Consider the following 19,126-nt stretch of genomic DNA (forward strand, 5'->3'; position numbering starts at 1 on the left):
ACCTGCCAGCATAGGAGCTCTTTTGATGCGTTGGAGTGCACACACAATTCTGGATCAGGGGCATTAACTACGAAGCACACATTTTATTTGTGTGCCTTTAAAACATAGCATTTAAAAATACATTTGTTTTGCTGTTGTTGTTTTACCGAAATGCTGATTGCCTTGGCTGGATCCAAGCTTTACAATTGATACAGTTCATCAACACATAGGAATGTGAATTGTGCTTTCTTCTGTCAGTCACAGTTTGATCTATACCTGGAAGCATTCTGATTGATTACTAAAGCCGAAGAAAAACAATGAAACCATTGCAATTTCCCAAATGTTGTGCAACTATGTTCAATACAAATATACTCACAGTTAATTTTAATTCCAGACCAGAAGTCCAAAGCCACACACCCCTAGCCATTCCTCCTGAACAACTGGAAAGACTAGTGGTTTCCGTTTACAGCCTCCTTTCTATCCAACTAATTCTATTTTCACTCTTGGAAAGCACACAGAAATTTGGGGGAGGGGGGCAGCTTGCTTGAGGCCCTTCGCTAAAACAGTGTCTAAAGATATGCTGATATATAGCCATTTGCTTCAGCTGGGAGAAATACTCTGCTAGATTTGGTTTACTGTGGTTACATTGAATGCCAATGATTTTACAAAGATATATGGCACACTCTGTTCTCAGGAAATATGTATTACACGAATGCTGGTTAAATATCTTTTTCTTTTGGTATTTCTAAATTCTTGTCTTTCTAAACAAAGTACCAATATTAGTGGTATGTGCATGCAGCTGCATTTGTGGGCTCTTCAAAGCTGCAGAGCTTCAGAACTAGCATCCAATGCAAAAACTAAAAAAGCTTTAGGTCATTGTTGATCTAGTCTACAATAACTTTGGTCTATGCATGTACTTTCAAGACAGACTGCATGAGCAGCTACAGTCTGACTTTCAAAATACTACTGTTAGTTACTAGTCAAGAATGTCTTAACTATTACCAATTCAACTCTGTGTCTTGATGCAATCAAAAATAAACATTTGTTTACTATTTGCTATTCTTATTGTTCATTGTATTTTAAATGAGGGCCTAATGAGACTGGACAAAAGGAGAGTGGGGTGGGGTGCAGGAATTAAATACATGTATGCTGCAAAGGCTCTTTTTGAATCAGCCCCTATAGGAAACAGTTCTACCTTAGACCATACATTCTCTTTCATCTTAACCTGCCTCATAGGATTGTCATGAGGAAGAAAGGGGGAAGAAGAACCAATTATGTCAGCTCGGGATGTGCACAAACTGCGGTTCGATCACTTTTTGAGAAATTCAACTGGGAACTTTAAAAAGGAGAGTAGGTCCTTATCTGCTGTCCTCAACCCCATTCAGCTTCCTGCTGGGGCAGTGTGCCTCCCAATAACCCCTGGTGTGGCACCAGCATGCACATGGCATCCACGCATGCCATTTGCATGGTCACGCAAATGGCACCCATGCATGTGTGGATGCCATGTGCATGCTAGCACCATGCCAGGGGTTATTGGGAGATGCACTGCCCCAGCAGGAAGCTCAATGAGGTGGAGGAGAGCAGGTAAGGACCTGCTCTCCTTTTTCTTAAAGTTCCCAGTCAAATTTCCCAAAAAGTGCTCTAACAGTGGGCTGATCCACAGTTCGTGCACATCCATAATGCCAACGTGAGTTCCTTGGAGGAAGGGCAGGATATAAATGTGTATAAGTATACATAACATATGCATATTTGTGCTGACATTTAGCCATATGCACTTCACTCCTAAGCTTGTAAACTCAGCAGAGCTGTCACAACAATTTTTGTGTCCCGGGCAAAGCCTAGGAGTTTTTCACACAGTGCTTCAGCTCTCGGAATATGACAGCAGTGAAGCCACTTTGAATAAGAATCGCAGCATTAAAGAAGGCAGCTTCCTGTTTGCATCTTAAAAGCTTGCATCTCAAAAGCTTGACTGGTAGCTTTATCCAGAAAAACAACTGAAACACAGGGTTTTTGTGGGTTTTTTTTAACTCCGGACATAACGCTGTGAAGTTTAAACTCAGAAGGAAAAATCCAAGTTGTGAGTGAAGTGTTCCCAAAGATCTCGCAGGGACTCTGGTGAGAATCTACCAAAGTGTGAAAGCACACACTCCTGGGAGCAATTCAAAGTAAAAGCACCATGTGAAAAAACTTCTGGCTTTGGCACCCTCCTCCCTATGCCATTCCCACCCATCCCTGGAGAGGCAGAAGACATGGAGATGCCCAACCTGCCTGCCACATGCCCTCTCGCTTGCCTGCCTATGACCCCTGCCATCTTACTCACCTGCCTGCAGCACTCACCTCCATCTCATGCCTGCCCACTCACTCGCCCACCCACTGCATCTGCTGCCAGCACCACCAGGCTGGGCCTTTGCTCAGCCTAGAAGTGCTGTGATGTGTTACAATGGTGTCCGACTCAGCATTTGTAATCCTTTGTTCACATAGCCCATTCGTTGCTAGGTCCTGCCCTGATTCACTGTTTCGACCCAAATTATTGCATTTTTGTGTATTTCACATTTACTGATCCTGACTTGGTCAATACATTTTCTGTCCACTTCGATATAATTAATGCACAATTTCTAGTTCTAGCTGCGCCAACATATTCCCTAACTTTCAACAGAAAAGATTTGGTATTTACAGTACTGTGTTAGTACACCTGCTAAGTCAGTACTTTATGCATGCAAGATGGCGTGCTAAAGAAACAGACCCTTTTGCCCGCCATAGGCAATAATGAGAATGCTTTATCTGAGTGGAGCTGAGTTTGATTATACTGAAGAAGTGTTTTTTAAAAGATGACTGATGTTGAGACTAAGAATTATCACTTCCTGTGCATCACAGGAAGTGATGCACAGAGCGGAGGGGGGCCATTTCCAGTGATTCCCCCTTCTCTCTGCAGCTGCCTGTTCCCCAAACCTTATACATAAGAGAAAATAGTTAATGCTGTTTACCTTATCAAAATTTACATATGCAAATGCAAGCAATTGTTCTGTCATATACATTTGACAACTGCATTCTTAGTAATGAAGTTGAAATCCTTAAAGCAGGCATCATATTTATCCTGCCAATGCAACTATTACATTCCACTCCTAGATATAGCTAAACCCGGAATTCTAAAGCAGCAAGCTTTGGTGCCATCATGCTGGGGGGGGGGGGGCTCTCCCATGCGGTCAAGTTTGGTGATAGGCACAAAGTGCACCACTAGGAGGCAAGGTGTGGGTGCCCCAGATCCCCACTACAGGTATCACCCCACCTGCTTACTGCAGTCCACTGTCCACCTCTCTCTGCTACCACCACCCCATTCCAGGCTCTTTTCCCCCTCTTCCCCCTTGCTGACCCCACTCTCAGTTCACCAGCCCCACCTCCTAAGCTAGAGACCAGCGCTGATGTCACTCCTCTTCCTAGGCACCAGCCTCACCCTTCCAGGGCACGCCCTGCCCTCCTGCTGCCACTGTTGCACTTGCTATAGCAAGGAGCGTCACCTGCCCATCATCACCACTGCGACTCCAACACCAGCTCTCACTCTCTGCCCTCTGGGCTTCACTACCACTTGCTGTTTACAGGCAGCATTCCTCAATACAAGCGGTGAAACGCAATGAGCTGCCTCTGATGGTGCTTAATACTGCGATCACTAATCTTGTGATGGTGATCCTCACACTGACAGGGTTTTTTGCATGCCATTTAGGATGCCTCCAGAGGTATGTAGCAATGGTGTTTACTGTAGTGCATGGTGTTGCACCTATTTTTCCTACAGCAAACACATACAGTGTAGACAATAGATGGTCCTCATTAAACAGCTTTTTACACAGACCTAGGAGCAGGAGTCAAATCAGGGCTGCCAATCATGTGGATATGGATGTTTAAGGATGTTCCACTGTTATCCACATTTTTGCAGTAGCTATGGGAAACACCAGTGTTAAAACCAGAGTACTATACAGTAGCTGCTTAAAGTTTCTTACCAGGTGTGCGAAGCCAGTTACCATGTGGGGAAATAACCTGTACTCATTGGTGACAGGATGGGGAATATTTATAAATATACAGTTATGTATCATTACTTAGGAGAGAGCTATATCACTTTCCCTTGGGAATTTCTCATAAAATGTCCCAAGGAGATTTACAAATGAAACAATAATCAAATGAAACAATAATCAATTCCCCTAAGTCAACAAGTTATTGATGCTATTATTGATGTTGTTTGAGGCTTTTGCTCAGTAGCTTCTCTCAGTGCTTCTCATGGCATTAATCAGTCATTGCAGGATAGAGCCAGAAGTTGGAAAAATTCACAATGACTCATAAATCATAAATCAAAGTGCTTTATTTGTCAGCCTACAGAACACAGAGAAAGTGTCCAGATGTAAAACTGTAGCATAACACTGTACTTTCGAAAAGCAAGATGCAATCTGTGTCACAGTTTGCATTTTTAAATTTGTTGATGGACATGATGCACGGTTCTTAGGGACACGGAGTGATTCACAGAAGCACTGCAGAGATGGAAGAGGGGGCCACTATCAAGATAGCTCAGTAGCACTACCAGTATTACCACAGCTTTCCCCACTCACGACTATGGGAGGAAAAAATATGGTGACGCTGGTCACACTACCTCCTGAACTCAACAGCGGCCTGCTGCTTCCATCTTGGCAGCAATGGCTCCACAAGTCGCTCCATGACCCTAAGAACTGTGCATCATAACAACCAGTGGCTGCTATCCAGACTAAGTTACTCAGTAGTGCTACTTGAATGGACAACTTCAATAGGGCTGCTGTTGAATAATTTAGTCAGAATGTTAGTACATTTAGTTAGTAATTTAGTCAGGATGTCAGCCTGTGGTAGAAACAATGGAAGATGAATGTCCACTCCGGAATGCAAACAAGTCAGTGAGACTAATTTTTTGCTTTTGAGAAATGGGAAATGTTAATTACATGCTCCACTTTAGCTAGACAACTTACATGCCAATTCACAACAGCCCTCGTTTCCCATAATTTCTCTGACGACATTCACCACACACAGAGCCTTAGGAAGAATTCCTTTCCTTTTATGAAATGACTTCCATAAATAAAATGAATGTTCCTCCTAGCCTTCTTTTGTCTTACAGATAAATGTCTTTCAAGCCAATCAGACTCCAAAAATTTGTTATTCTAAAGTTATGCGATTTCTGTGGTTATCTTGGTGTCTCATCTTCTGTTCACACTAAAAGTAAGATTCTGCGTCTATACTTGTATTTGTGTAGGACTTCTCACCGGGGTTATAGCCAGGTAAATGTTTCTGCATTTCTGTATTCAGTCCATTCTTAAGTGCATCATTTGCTTCTACATTCTTTGCAAGCTCTTTCTGTAGATCTTGTTTCGACTCCTCCTGAGAAATAATATTTAAAACAGAATAGTTGATAACAGCTAGTTTCTATTCCTGCTTGTCATGTCCTAAATGAGAAAGGATATACAGGTGAAACTCGGAAAATTAGAATATCGTGCAAAAGTCCATTAATTTCAGTAATGCAAATTAAAAGGTGAAACTGATATATGAGACAGACGCATTACATGCAAAGCGAGATAAGTCAAGCCTTAATTTGTTATAATTGTGAAGATCATGGCGTACAGCTCATGAAAACCCCAAATCCACAATCTCAGAAAATTAGAATATTACATGGAACCAAGAAGACAAGGATTGTAGAATAGAACAATATCGGACCTCTGAAAAGTATAAGCATGCATATGTATTCAGTACTTGGTTTGGGCCCCTTTTGCAGCAATTACAGCCTCAATGCGGTGTGGCATGGATGCTATCAGCCTGTGGCACTGATGAGGTGTTATGGAAGACCAGGATGCTTCATTAGCGGCCTTCAGCTCTTCTTCATTGTTTGGTCTCATGTCTCTCATCCTTCTCTTGGCAATGCCCCATAGATTTTCTATGGGGTCAGGTCAGGCGAGTTTGCTGGCCAATCAAGCACAGTACACTGTATACTTTTCAGAGGTCCGATATTGTTCTATTCTTCAATCCTTGTCTTCTTGGTTCCATGTAATATTCTAATTTTCTGAGATTGTGGATTTGGGGTTTTCATGAGCTGTACGCCATGATCATCACAATTATAACAAATTAAGGCTTGACTTATCTTGCTTTGCATGTAATGCGTCTGTCTCATATATCAGTTTCACCTTTTAATTTGCATTACTGAAATTAATGGACTTTTGCACGATATTCTAATTTTCCGAGTTTCACCTGTAAGCATAGCAGATGCTAATTCCTCCTTTTGCTCCTCCTCCTTTTTCTCATCTCTTCCATATAAGCTGCCATTCCTATCTACAGAAATGGTATCCTTTACTAGCACTCATGTTATATTAATAAGGAGGCAGCATACATTTATGAAACAATCATATATTGTAGAAGAGAGGTGATGCTTTATGATCAGGATGAAGATTAGCTAGTGGTAAGTATCACTCACAGGCTATACCTTAAGCATTTTAAACAATAAAGGTATGTAAAAAAAGCTATGAATCCTGTGCACGCTGTGGACTATCATATAGGCAGGAAAAAAGGGGGGGGAACACCAAAAAGCGGTTAAGAGCAAAGGAATCTTTCAGCAATGTCTCCACCATCCCACTATGAGCCTTGCAAAAGGCCACTCTATCTAGCAATCACCATTAGGACTAATTTGGATAAGCATGCACCAAAAAATCAGTGCCAACATGATGCACAGTTCTCACCCCCACCCCGCCCCGCTTTAATAATGTTTTTATTATTTTAGCCATAATAGAAACAGAAAAAACATACGAAAAATGATGCACAGTTCTAATGTCTTGTAAAGAACTTGGAGATCCACTGCAGCAAAGCCAGAAACAGTAGCGCTGCTGCAGACCTGCCAACTGCCCCAATTTACCCAGGACATTCACAATTTGCCATTTTATTTTCCAGCTCACGACCATGCAATAGAAATTCATGATTCCCACCACAACCTCCCTCCTCCCTTTAGAGAGACATCACTTTCTCACTCTCTACCTTCTCCAGCTTTGAGGGAGGAGAGACAGAGAGACAGAGAGGGAGCCTCCTTCAGACTACATCTCTCTGCATCTCCCCTGCTCACCAAAGAGGGCAGCGGGGTAAGTATGGCCACCAGGAGTACATAAACCTCTAGTCATGAGGTCTCACTGCCTGTCTCAGAGGGTGCAGATTTCCATGCAGAAAAGGGTCAGGTTCATTTGAGAAAGCAGTGACTGTGCTTTTCAGAATAATTTCTTCAATTTATATTATGTATCCCTGCAGAAAGGAAGATATTCCATTTGGGAACGATTATCCACTTTGTTTTTTTCACAAGTCCTTCAGTTTATTTTTCTAATATCCATGCAGAAAGGAAGATACTATATTCAGAAACAGTATCCACCAGCTTATACATAACTCCTTCAGTTTAATTTTCCCATTTCCCTGAAATGGGGGAGGTATTTTATTTAGGAACTGTATGTGCATTGCTTGGAAAATAGCAAATATATTCAAGAATCCAGTCTGTAAACTGTACATTCTGTTTCTGCATGCCATTACACCTCACTTTGAGAATTTCAATGCATTGATTCAACATGAGGAATCAATGATTTGTGTAGAGGCTGGGGATTTTATCAGAACTCGCTGCTGGGTATGAAGACAAAATTCCCATTTAATGAACCAGTACTGCAGGCAGCAGCTGCGCTTGATCCTATGGGGAGAAAAAAATCTGAGTTCCTCACTGATAGATACTCTTCTGGAAGAATTCCTTAATGTATTGCCCAGAGCAATACATCTTTCTCATTTGTTCATCTGCTATTCAGGTAGCAGAAAAGTATGTATGCTGGGGAGCACCTGATATTATCAGCTTGGAAGCAGGTATTAAGATAACGCACTCAGCCTATAATGGATCTGTGGGACAAAAAAAAAAAAGTCCACATGACAGCAACTGAAGGACATTCAGATGTTTTGTTATGGGTAGGCCTTACCTGAGGTGCTTTGTTGTCATGTGCCACTCCACACCAGCACAAGGCTTTACATTTATGAGACCAGAAGCAAAATATGTTGCAGACTGGGCGAATTAACAGCGGTTTAATATCACGGCCTTTATTAGGACCTAGATAAAACAAAGTAAACATTAAGAGTGCATATCTTGAATAGCTGATTAAGCACCTATCAGGGAGCAGATGGTTTTAAAAAATATTTTATTCAGAATTTGTCATTACAAGAAGATAGCTTCTTTCTGTCCTTTTATAACCATATTACGCTAGTATAAAAGGAAGAGAGTTCATTTTAGTTCAGTTCAGTCAACAGTCTGGGTCTATTTCCCTGGTGAACATTATCTATCAACCTGTCTACATCCGCATTCTCTAATGCCTTGATCAGCCATTCCTCAATTCTTGGAATTATTGCTGATTTACAGTCCAAAGCTACAACTTTGTGTGCTAGTAATACATTCAACCCAAGTAACATACTACCACTTTGATAATTTTCATCTGGATATACAACCAATTGATCAAACATTAAGCTAACACCCACTATTTGAAATCCATAAATTGGGATGTGCATTACCATTTCCAGCATTCAAATCTGTTACTACAAGCTTTCTCAAAGACCTCTTTAATGTGTAAATAAAAACATAAAACAGATGGTCAAAGTTAGCAGATGTTTCGATGTAACACATCACCTTCAGTGCTGTACATTAGTGGCTGAAACATGCTCTTAAATACAATAACTCAGCATCATGGCTCAGCAACATTGACAGCAATTAGCCAATCCTTTTGCTGTACCAATGTCAACCAATCCTGTTACAAAACTCCCAGTATCTCATAATAAGGAAGGGGAAAGTGAAAATATCCTCACTCAATAAACAATGAATTTCATCACTTCCCTAATTTCTTCTTTTACGTTTATAGTAGGACATAGCTGTTCCATGTACATAGTTTCCCTAATCTTCCATTTTCTTGCATCTGCCTCCATAACCAAAATGAATATCTTAGTAGGCACTACTTTGCCTTGATGTTTTTCTTTAGCATACACTGCCCACAGTTTTGTTCTATCTTTATGCTACATGTAGAATGAAACCGTAAAAGAAGAGATTAGGGAAGCGATAAAATTCATTAAAGAAAACTATGAGAAAGCTTGTGGATTTTGGAATATCTCATCATCATTATACCACCTTATTCAAAGATCTGTTAAAAAAAAATCACTCTGGCTGGGGTTAGTATGTGTCCCTCAGGGACCTATTTCTGGGTGCCAAAAAGTACTTTTGGAGGCAAGGGAGAACAGTATCATTCTCCCTCCCCTCTACATATGCTTGGTTATGGGACAAGGCTTTGGCTAAGCTCCACAGCAACCTCTTTGCAAGGGCTTAGCTCAAGCTCCACCCTCATAATGTGGTGGAACATATAAGCCATTAACTATATCCATGTATAACATTTAGATCCAAATTAAGTGCCTCCATAACCTGGAACAACTATGGCTATTCAAGTCTAACAGATGCCTTAGCAGCATACAAGAAAAAAAGCAAAATGATCTGACCATTATTTATTGCTCACCGAACACATATATGCTGTTTATAAATCCAGCTCGATCCTGATTAACATATTAGCCAATAATATTGTTTTATCTCAGAACTAGAATGCCAGGGTTTTATATTATGTGTTTAACATAGAAATTGGTTTACAAGATTCCACTATATTTCAATCTTTTATGTCCTGATTGGTATGGTCCATGCCAAATCTAGCAGCTTACATACTGTGCAAGGGAATGCAGGAGGCTTAAGCATCAACCATGCCCCTGCATGCACATTAACAGCTGTGAGGAGGCGGAGATGCAGAGCAGCAGCACTTGGCAGGAAGGATTCTGTGCATGGAACTGTGTGATGCATGGCCCATTATTTCCAAAGTGCAGCATGTTGCACAACTCCATGCATGGAGCCCTTACTGCCAGGCACGTCTGCCCTGCAGCACAACCTCCTCACAGCTTTTTACATGCACACAAGGACACAGGTGGTGCTCAAACAACCCACATTCCCTTGCATAGTATTTAAGCCAGTAATTAAACAACTCAACTATGGCTACTAAGATGTGTGTTAGGGATGTGCCAAAATGTGATTCGGCTGTCCGAATCGTGGGCACCTCCCTTTAAAATTGAGGGCTTACACACAGCCCCTTTAAAACAGAGCAGAGCAGGTCTGTACATTGCTGACATCCTGTCACTCCCTCCAGCTGTGCCTGCGTGCCAGTGGGACATCTCCCAGCTGCTCCTGAACATGCACGTGGCATGCTCGTGGCTACGCAAATGGCCGCCACGCATGTGCAGAGGCAGCTGGGAAATGCCCTGCTGGTGCGTGGGCATAGCTGGGGGAGCACCAAGATGGCAGGTATAGAAGGAGCAGGTATTGACATGTGTAAGCCCTTGATTTTAAAAGGGAGGTGCCCACAATTCGGACAGCTGAAGCACATTACGGCACATCCGTAATGTGTGCAAAGATTTGATAAAATTCTGATTCAGGATTACCTAACCCAGGAGTTTTCCTTCTCTTCAACCTGTTGGATAGCACTGGCATCATTTTTTTCTTTTAGAAAAAATCTCCTGATGGAACCTTTGGAATGTGCAATGTATTCCTCTGATGACTTGTGGTCAATGTCAGCATTCAGTGTCAGCACCCTGTCCAATGTCAGCATCCCCCACTGCAGTTCTAGCTCTGCCTTCACTTCTGGTGTGACTGATTGTGCCATACAGATGCCAGATACCTTGGTTCCTCATATACTATTGGAGACATTAATCAGCACTGAAACTGCACAGACATGTTCTTTTCATTTTGCACTTACAGGCTTGTTCTGTTCGCTTTATAGCAAAGAATATGTCTGTGAAATGAAGCAGTACTCAGAAGCACAATCATCAGTAAAGAACCAACCTGTTACAAAACTAATCAGAAGTCCTGCAATAATGCATCCAAGACACCCAACAGCACTGTAGTAAAGATACGACAAGGAATACCAGGTATCTGCCAGATGAGGCCTAAGAGGGCAAAAAAAATAGGCAAAACGTCAATGACCACTATAGATTTATACATACTCTCTCTGAACAAAAATTGATTCACTAATAAAACTCATACCCAAATAGAGGTACGCTATATCGGGCAGCAACGATATAGGAAGATGCTGAACGGCATCATCTCATACTGCAGCGCAGGAGGAGGCAATGGTAAACCCCTCCTGTACTCTACCAAAGAAAACCACAGGGCTCTGTGTGCACCAGGAGTCGAAATCAACTTGATGGCACACTTTACCTTTACACTGAAGTAAACCATGCATCATTTTAGCAGAGGCTTAAGAGTGGGACAGATTATAGGACTATTTGAGTATAATTATAATGTAAAAAATGAAATTTCATATAATATAAAGTTGGGGGTTTGTGTGTGACAAAATGGTACCTGACAGGAGGTAAAGTAGGAATCACGGTAGCTACGGTCTCTGTATTATTGGCAATGCATCCAGCTGTTGAGAGATATAATGGGAGGGTCTTTGAAGGTGGAGCAGGGTACACAAAAGCTCCAATACCAACCCAAAATGCCAGGATGATTCCAATGAGAAGGCCTCCAAGAGCACCCTTAAATCAAATTGAAAAATTAGAAAAATTGTTAGGGTATGAATCACATACTATGTATTTTCAAACTGGGAAAGTATTGCTCATTTCTGGCAGGCATCTCTGCATCACCTATAACACAGGCCGTAGTCCTTAACCATGCAGAATTAGATTCTGTCATGGAGCTGAAAAGCTTGGACCACTGTTTTGCTATTACAGTATGTCTTTATGGAACAAATAAGTATTGCCCTCATATGCAATTGAACAGTATAGCACAATAGATGGTTTGTTATGTTTCATAGTAATTATAACCTACTAAGACCATGAACAAGTTCAACAAATAGCAGTTTTAAAGAAATGGTAGTTATTACTTACCTTCCAGTTGGCACAAGGAAAAACAATTCCCAGTATAAATAACCCCAACATAGGTCCTCCACACATTCCATGAATGCTCAGTGAAGCCTATTTAAAATGAAGAATGAGGGATACTTCAGAAAGCTAATAATTGTCTTTCAGTGTCTCCACATTCTTTTTCTTTAGTGTTTCTTTCTATGTCAGCTCACAGAAAACACACAGGAGTTCTCCTTGTGCACAATTTCTTGGCAGATTAAAAAGCATGTAGATATTCTGTTTTCAAGTTCAGATTTTTAAATGATGTATTTCTTATTTTCCCCAGTTAATCCTGGTTTAAGGAAAGAAAACTAGCCTTTAGAGAAACTGTACTTTTTTTTGCTGGCAATTTATATAAACCAGAAGTGCTCTGTGCAACCCAGAATTATGTCCCTGAGGGCTATACAGCTCTCAGAGACATAAGCTCAGGTTGCACAGAAATAATTTCAAGACATAGTTTTGGGTTACACAGAGCACTTCCAGGGAAAGGCAAGATTGGATGAAAACCAACCTGCCCATAGAAGTCACTTCACTGTTCCTAAGTGCAACCACAGCCGCTGTGGGTTTGCATCCTTTGGCTGCACATGTGAAACATTAGTTAAGATATTGACCAATAAAACAGTGATGACAAGGAGCAGTATAAAAATACTGGATATGGGACAAGTAAGACAGAAATAATTAGAACTAATTTCAATTAGCCAGCAGTAGGGAACACCAGGTAGAACAAGTGTGATTTTAACACATGAGAGAAGGGACACCTTTAACACATTGAAAGAGAGAGGGTTATCTGCACCTTTTGTGGGAGTCCCATAGAAGGCCCTATCCCACATGGTCACCAGATGGACTCCAGATGAAAGCAGGACTCCACCTGCCAGTTCTTATAAACCAGACAGATACAAACATACATATATACATATATTTTTAAGGGTTGCCATGATACACAATCTAACAGAGCTGTAAGACTCTGTGTAGGGCTGCAGTGAAGCAGCAAGATAAGCCCCATTGAAAAAATGTCATCCACATTACCTGGTTTCATGCCAGTAGGCATGAAAAGATCCACCTCCCCCTGTGCTCACTGAATTCTAAGAACAAGAGGTAGTTGGGCAGAAGAGGAAGTGTGCAGGAGAGAACATGGTGGGCTATAGCATCTCCTAAGAGACACTTGTCTCCTTGACTTCCTTTTCTATTCCATTCCCCTCTTTTCAAAATCTAGGGAGCACATGAAGAGGTTGTCACAGCAGAGCAGACAAACAGAGTTGGTGCCCCATGAGAAGGCTAGTTTGCCTCATGAGTGGGCTCGCTCTGTCTTTGATAACTCCTCATGTAGTACAATTTCTTAATGGTATAATATCATTTATATGGAAAAGTGCAGAAAATAAAATAAACAGATGTCTTCTTTAGCAACAACCACTAGGGATGTGCACAAAACCGGTTTGCCCGGTTCGGTTCGAATTTGAACCAGATTTGAACCAGGAGGGGGTGGTTCGGTTTTGGTTTTGCTCAAACCTCCCCCTGATTCAGTTCGAATTTGAACTGGTTCAAATCGATTCAAATGGATTCAAACCAGTTCAGACACCCAAACATTGGTAGGATGGTAGCTGGCACCCAGGGGTACCTGCCACCCAAACCTCAAAGCAATCGGACACTCGTACCAATTTTTATGAATTTTTGAAAATTATTTTTATTTTTTCTCATAGGATATAATGGGACTCCAACCAGACCATTACTCCTTATTGTGGAGCACCCATTGGGTGCCAACAACCATGCAAACCCCAAAGCAATCAGACACCCCTATGATTTTTTATGAATATTTGAAATATTTTTAATTATTTTTCTCATAGAGTATAATAGGACCCAAACCAGCCCATATCCCCTATTGTAGAGCACCTAGGGACACAAAAGTGGGACAGGTGGTAGACAACCAGGGGTGCCTACTATCCACAAAGTTCCAAGGCAATCGGACACTCCTCTGATTATTGGTGAATTTTAAAATTATTTTGGAAATCCTCATAGAGAATAATGAGGATTGCAGCAAATGTATAGCTTCACGTCGGGGAGAAAAGGGTGTCCTAGAGTGGAGTGTGGTGTGTGGTAGTTCCCAAGGTTGGCAAGGAAGCTATCAGAATTATTTGAAAGGAATTGGGCAAAGGGCTGATTTTTAAGTGATTTTTGAAGTTTACGCGACTTTAAGGTTTTTCTCCATAAAGAAGCATGGAGGTGTCAGCAAATGTATAGCTTCACGTTGGGGGAAAAGGGGTGTCCAAGAGCAGAGTATGGTGGGTGGTAGTGCCCAAGGGGGGCCAGGTAGCTATCAGAATTATTTAAAAGGAATTGGGCAAAGGGCTGATTTTTAAGTGATTTTTGAAGTTTATGTGTCTTTAAGGTTAGCAATGAGTGTGGATTCATAGTTTGTCATTGAAAATCTTATATGCTACCAAAGAATCTACACTCAGAACACTTCAGAAACAACAAAACCCAGTACACATATACTTCAAAAATCACTTAAAAATCAGCCCTTTGCCCAATTCCTTTCAAATAATTCTGATAGCTTCCTGGCCCCCTTGGGCACTACCACCCACCACACTCTGCTCTAGGCCACCCCTTTGCTCCCGACATGAAGCTATACATTTGCTGACACCTCCATGCTTCTTTATGGAGAAAAACCTTAAAGACGCGTAAACTTCAAAAATCACTTAAAAATCACCCCTTTGCCCAATTCCTTTCAAATAATTCTGATAGCTTCCTTGCCCACCCTAGGAACTACCACCCACCACACTGCACTCTACAACACCCCTTTCCCCCCGAAGTGGAGCTATACATTTGCTGCAATCCTAATTATTTTCTATGAGGAATTCAAAAATACTTTAACAATTCACCAATAATCAGAGGACTGTACAATTGCCTTGGGGTTTTGTGGGTGGTAGGCACCCCTGTCTGTCTACCACCCACCCTGCCTTTGTTCCCCTAGGTGCTCCACAATAGGGGATATGGACTGATTCTGGTCCCATTATACTCTATGAGAAAAATAATTAAAAATATTTCAAATATTCATAAAATATCGTAGGACTGTCCGATTGCTTCAGGGTTTGGGTAGTTGTTGGCACCCATGGGTGCTCCACAATAAGGTATAATGGCCCGATTCGAGTACCATTATACCCTATGAGAAAAAATAAAAATAATTTTCAAAAATTCATAAACAAATCGTACAAGTGTTCGATTGCTTTGAGGTTTGGGTGGCAGGTACCCCTGTGTGCCAGCTACCATCCTACCAATTTTTGGATTTCTGAACCAGTTCAAACCGGTTCGAATCAAACCACCCCCTGGTTCGGTTCGAATTCGAACCTGCAGCTCGAACCTGATGGCTGGTTCAGTTCGAATTCGAACCTTCGAACCACCCTGGTTCAAATTCAAACCAGTTCGAATTCGAACCAGTTCGCACATCCCTAACAACCACACCAAGGGGTATGTGGAGATCCATAAAAGTAGTGGCTTCCTGGTCTCTTCTATGGTAAGAGAAACTGCTACACACACCAGAGTCTTTCCCACAATATTAGTTGAAGTTTTCTTTTTCCTGGAACAGAATGTAAATTCCCTATGCATTCAGAAGCTCTGGGTCATGCCAAATACAGTATTTTCAGATGTGTCATTTACCTGCACAACACCTCCCATGAGCGATGCTGCTACAGCCATTGAAGTGCATATCACTCCAAATATTATACCTGAAAAAGAGTTACAAAAGACGCTACTACAAACATCCAAATGTATTCTTGTCAGATTTTTAGCAAGTAGAAGATAAGAATGATTCTGAATTTGAAGTCTTTATTCTGGTGCATATAAATGTTTTGGTGACATATTCCATGAACATTACTAAACATCGCTTACTGAAGTCAGCACTAAAGGGATACTATTGGAATTTTCTTTTGGCCTCTTCTCATAGGACAGTTGGAGATAACCTCAGAGGAGATAACCTCAGAGGAAGGTTTTTAAAACACCCCTATAATGACACACAGGCCGCCTTCAGACGTAACACGAAACCAGAGGCAACCGTACCAGAGGTTCAAGATTTTGGTCATCCAAATGCATGAACCCACAGGTTTCATCATGAACTATGAGTTGGTTTTAGCTGCCAAACCTAAATCTGAACAAGCAGTTGCAATCCAGTTTTGCCGCCGAAAGTCAGGTCCAAAAGTGGCATTGTGTTGCCAGATGCTGTCAGTGGGGCCTCTGGTTGTGCAAGCTGAATAAACTGGAGTTGAGGGTAGGAAGTTCCTCCCTCCCTTCTACTGGATTGGCTGCCAAAGTTTTCCTGCATGCATCCAAGGAAGCCCACGAAGCCAGTGCCTCCCCCTTTGCAATCTGCAGATCGAGCTCATTTGAGATTGTGTGTGGTGAATGGAGGCCCTGCTGTGATGTCCAAAGGAAGACACAGTTAATGGTCATGACATGTCCTCTTTTCATCCCTATCTTCATAGAAAAAAGAAGCTGCTTTCATTAATCCATGGAAATGAATGTCTTTCAGAATTAGTAACATCTGTATGAAAATGCTGACGTTTAACAAGAACAAGATTGTAGCCCTCTTTAGATGTTGTAGAAGAGGTTTCTATTGATGCATGGTGGAGGAAACAGGAGTGTGCCAAATAACCATCCCTCCCCACAACTGTTGATGTGCTTGATGCTCACACCTACATCAGTCACATATGGCATGTAGAATCCTGTGTGCAGTTCTTGCTGCTGCATCTCAAAAAGGGTAACATATAGTTGGAAAAGGTGCAGAGGAGGACAACCAAAAATACCATAGGAGGCTGGAACATCTTTCTTATAAGGAAAAGCTACAATGTGGTTTGGGGTTGGTTTTTTAGTATAGAAAAAAAGGTGACTACATGGGGATATGACTGAAGCTTAGGCTTCCCATAGGCACCTGGTTGGACCCTGGGAAACAGGGTGCTGAACTAGATGGGCCTTCAGTTGACCTAGCAACGTTCTTCTTACGTCCTTATGTTCAGGCTTTGCACTTGTCTGTGAAACCCATTATGAGGGAAGAGTTTTTTCTTGTGTTGTAGAAACCTGGCTGGCCAGCCTTCTAAACCTCGGGGGGGGGGGACTCTCCTTATGTTTCTACAGACAAGTCCTGGATGCAAAGAGGGATAGTATATCAGCTAAAGAGAGCTAATGTGTGAGGTAGGGCTATCCAGTACACTTCCACTCCCTCCACATGCTGACTTAAAGCTGCTTTATAATAAGTCTGAATAAGTCTTGTATACCTATTCAGCTGAAGGAGAGCATTAAGAAACTTTTCTATTCATTAATTTTGATATTTGACAGGTTTTTACAAAAAGCACTTATCACTTCTCCCCTAGCAACCACAGTAGCTTAGTGGCAGTGTGTTAAATCTTGCATTTCAGCTCACAAACACTACAGAGATGCATTCTGAAATCTGTTGTACATGATGCCCTAAACAGATGGAGTTACAGAACTGATGGAGCTGCTGCCTTACACTGATTGAATTATTGATCCATCTATCTTCTCTGACAGCTGTCCAGTTGTCTCAAACGGAAGACTCCCCATTGCTTGCTAGTGGTGCATTTCTGCTCCCACACTCCCTGTGGTGTTGTTCATTGTGGTAGTGGAGGTGGTAGACAATGTATATGCTGTTTTTCAACAACAAAACTTCTCAAAATGCTTTACATAGAAAAAGGAATAAGATGTTCCCTGTCCTAAAGAGACTTACAATCTAAAAACAAAAGCAAGATAAACACCAGCAACAGCCACCGGTAAGGTGCTGGGCTAGGCTGAACAAGGATAGTTGTTTCCTTCTGCCAAATAGAAGTGAACCACCACATTAAAAAGTGCCTATTTCCCAGTTAGCAGAGATTCATTGGCCGCCATCGAACATAGTGTGAAACCTCAGGCTGATGAACCCAAGGTGAATTTCCAAAGCAATGGTCCAGCAACCTCAGGCTTCTGGGAAGAGGAGCCCCTCCCTCTTCCTGGCCCACCGAGGCTGAATCCCAGCAAGCTACATGCCACTCATGTCACCAGACTGTGGGCAGGGTGTCAGGACATCAGTAAAGTGGCTACCGTTGGGCACGATATTTGAGGAGAGTGTTCTCAGAGTGATCATGGCTTTTCAGCCTTGATCATCCGTCTTTGGGCAGTACAAGACATTTTAACCCCTTCATCACATAATTTGCACCCCTGCCTTTGCAGGAACTTCCAAACTACGCAGTCATGTAGGAGCACAATTACTAAATGGCATGGGGCACTTCAAAATGGCAACAGGGTCTTGGGAGATACACACAAAATGGCACCTATAACTTTGGGCTAGTGGTGGGTGGGTTCTTGGCTGGATGGGTGGTAGAAGGTAAAGTGCACTAGAAAAATTTATCCCGTGACAAAACCATGCAGTCTCTCCTGGAGCCAGGGCGGATCTCATGCAAATGAATTGCCAGTGGACTTTTCGGATGTTACCTGCCCTGGAAAGGTAGCACCTCATGAAGCCTTGTGGCCCACACCTTTGGTCAAGAGGAGTGACCCACATTCTATGCATACAAACATTGATGAAGAATGTGGGGGTTTCCATACTAAGTTTGCAGTCGCTGCATTTAAAAGGGCTGTGGTGAGGATCCCCCCACCCCGATTAGTGATCATGGTGCTGAAACATGCCCTGCCATTGGAGAGCAGCTGGGGAACAGCAAAGGGACTCTCCCTAGGGGGAATCCACTTGCTGGCTTGCCAGCCATAGTGATCAATACAGTCAGAAAAATGGTTGTTTACTTATTAATATGTATGTATATGATAGCAATATGTGTATATATATTAATCTATTAATATAGATGAGGATCTCTGCATTCCCCTTGTGGGGGATCTCTTTTAATCTTCCTGGGGAAATACAAACTATCTTCCCCAATTGGGAAGGAAGGGACTTGGGGTGTCCCCCTCCCACGCCGCAGGAAGAAAAGATTGGGCCCCTCACTTCCCACCTTAACTGTTTAGAGATAGACTGGCTGCACCTGGCGATCCTACCCCCCCCCCCCAAACACACACACCCCATCACCCATTCTGTTTTAGCTTGACAAGTGGGGGGAAGGGTTTCTTAGGGAGAATGAAGGGAATACTGTGCGCTCGACTCCAAATAAGGGTGGTCCCTTTCATGGTTGCTGTTCCT

General features: G+C 42.1%; 1 protein-coding gene across 2 annotated transcripts in view; it reads right to left on the minus strand.

The window, feature by feature from the left end:
- Positions 1 to 4,323: 4,323 nt before the first annotated feature.
- Positions 4,324 to 19,126, minus strand: part of SLC5A12 (solute carrier family 5 member 12) — a 46,412-nt gene continuing 31,609 nt past the window's right edge. For both annotated transcript variants that reach the window (XM_053283566.1, XM_053283567.1), the window contains exons 10-15: positions 15,613 to 15,680; positions 11,947 to 12,033; positions 11,420 to 11,595; positions 10,901 to 11,004; positions 7,968 to 8,095; positions 4,324 to 5,364 (exon numbers count right to left, since the gene is read on the minus strand). In XM_053283566.1, coding sequence (XP_053139541.1) covers positions 5,200 to 5,364; positions 7,968 to 8,095; positions 10,901 to 11,004; positions 11,420 to 11,595; positions 11,947 to 12,033; positions 15,613 to 15,680 — 728 coding nt within the window. In that variant the 3' untranslated portion in view covers positions 4,324 to 5,199. The remainder of the gene's footprint in view (positions 5,365 to 7,967; positions 8,096 to 10,900; positions 11,005 to 11,419; positions 11,596 to 11,946; positions 12,034 to 15,612; positions 15,681 to 19,126) is intronic.

This window comes from Hemicordylus capensis, chromosome 1 (genome assembly GCF_027244095.1).
Source record: "Hemicordylus capensis ecotype Gifberg chromosome 1, rHemCap1.1.pri, whole genome shotgun sequence".
NCBI classification, from domain to species: domain Eukaryota; kingdom Metazoa; phylum Chordata; class Lepidosauria; order Squamata; family Cordylidae; genus Hemicordylus; species Hemicordylus capensis.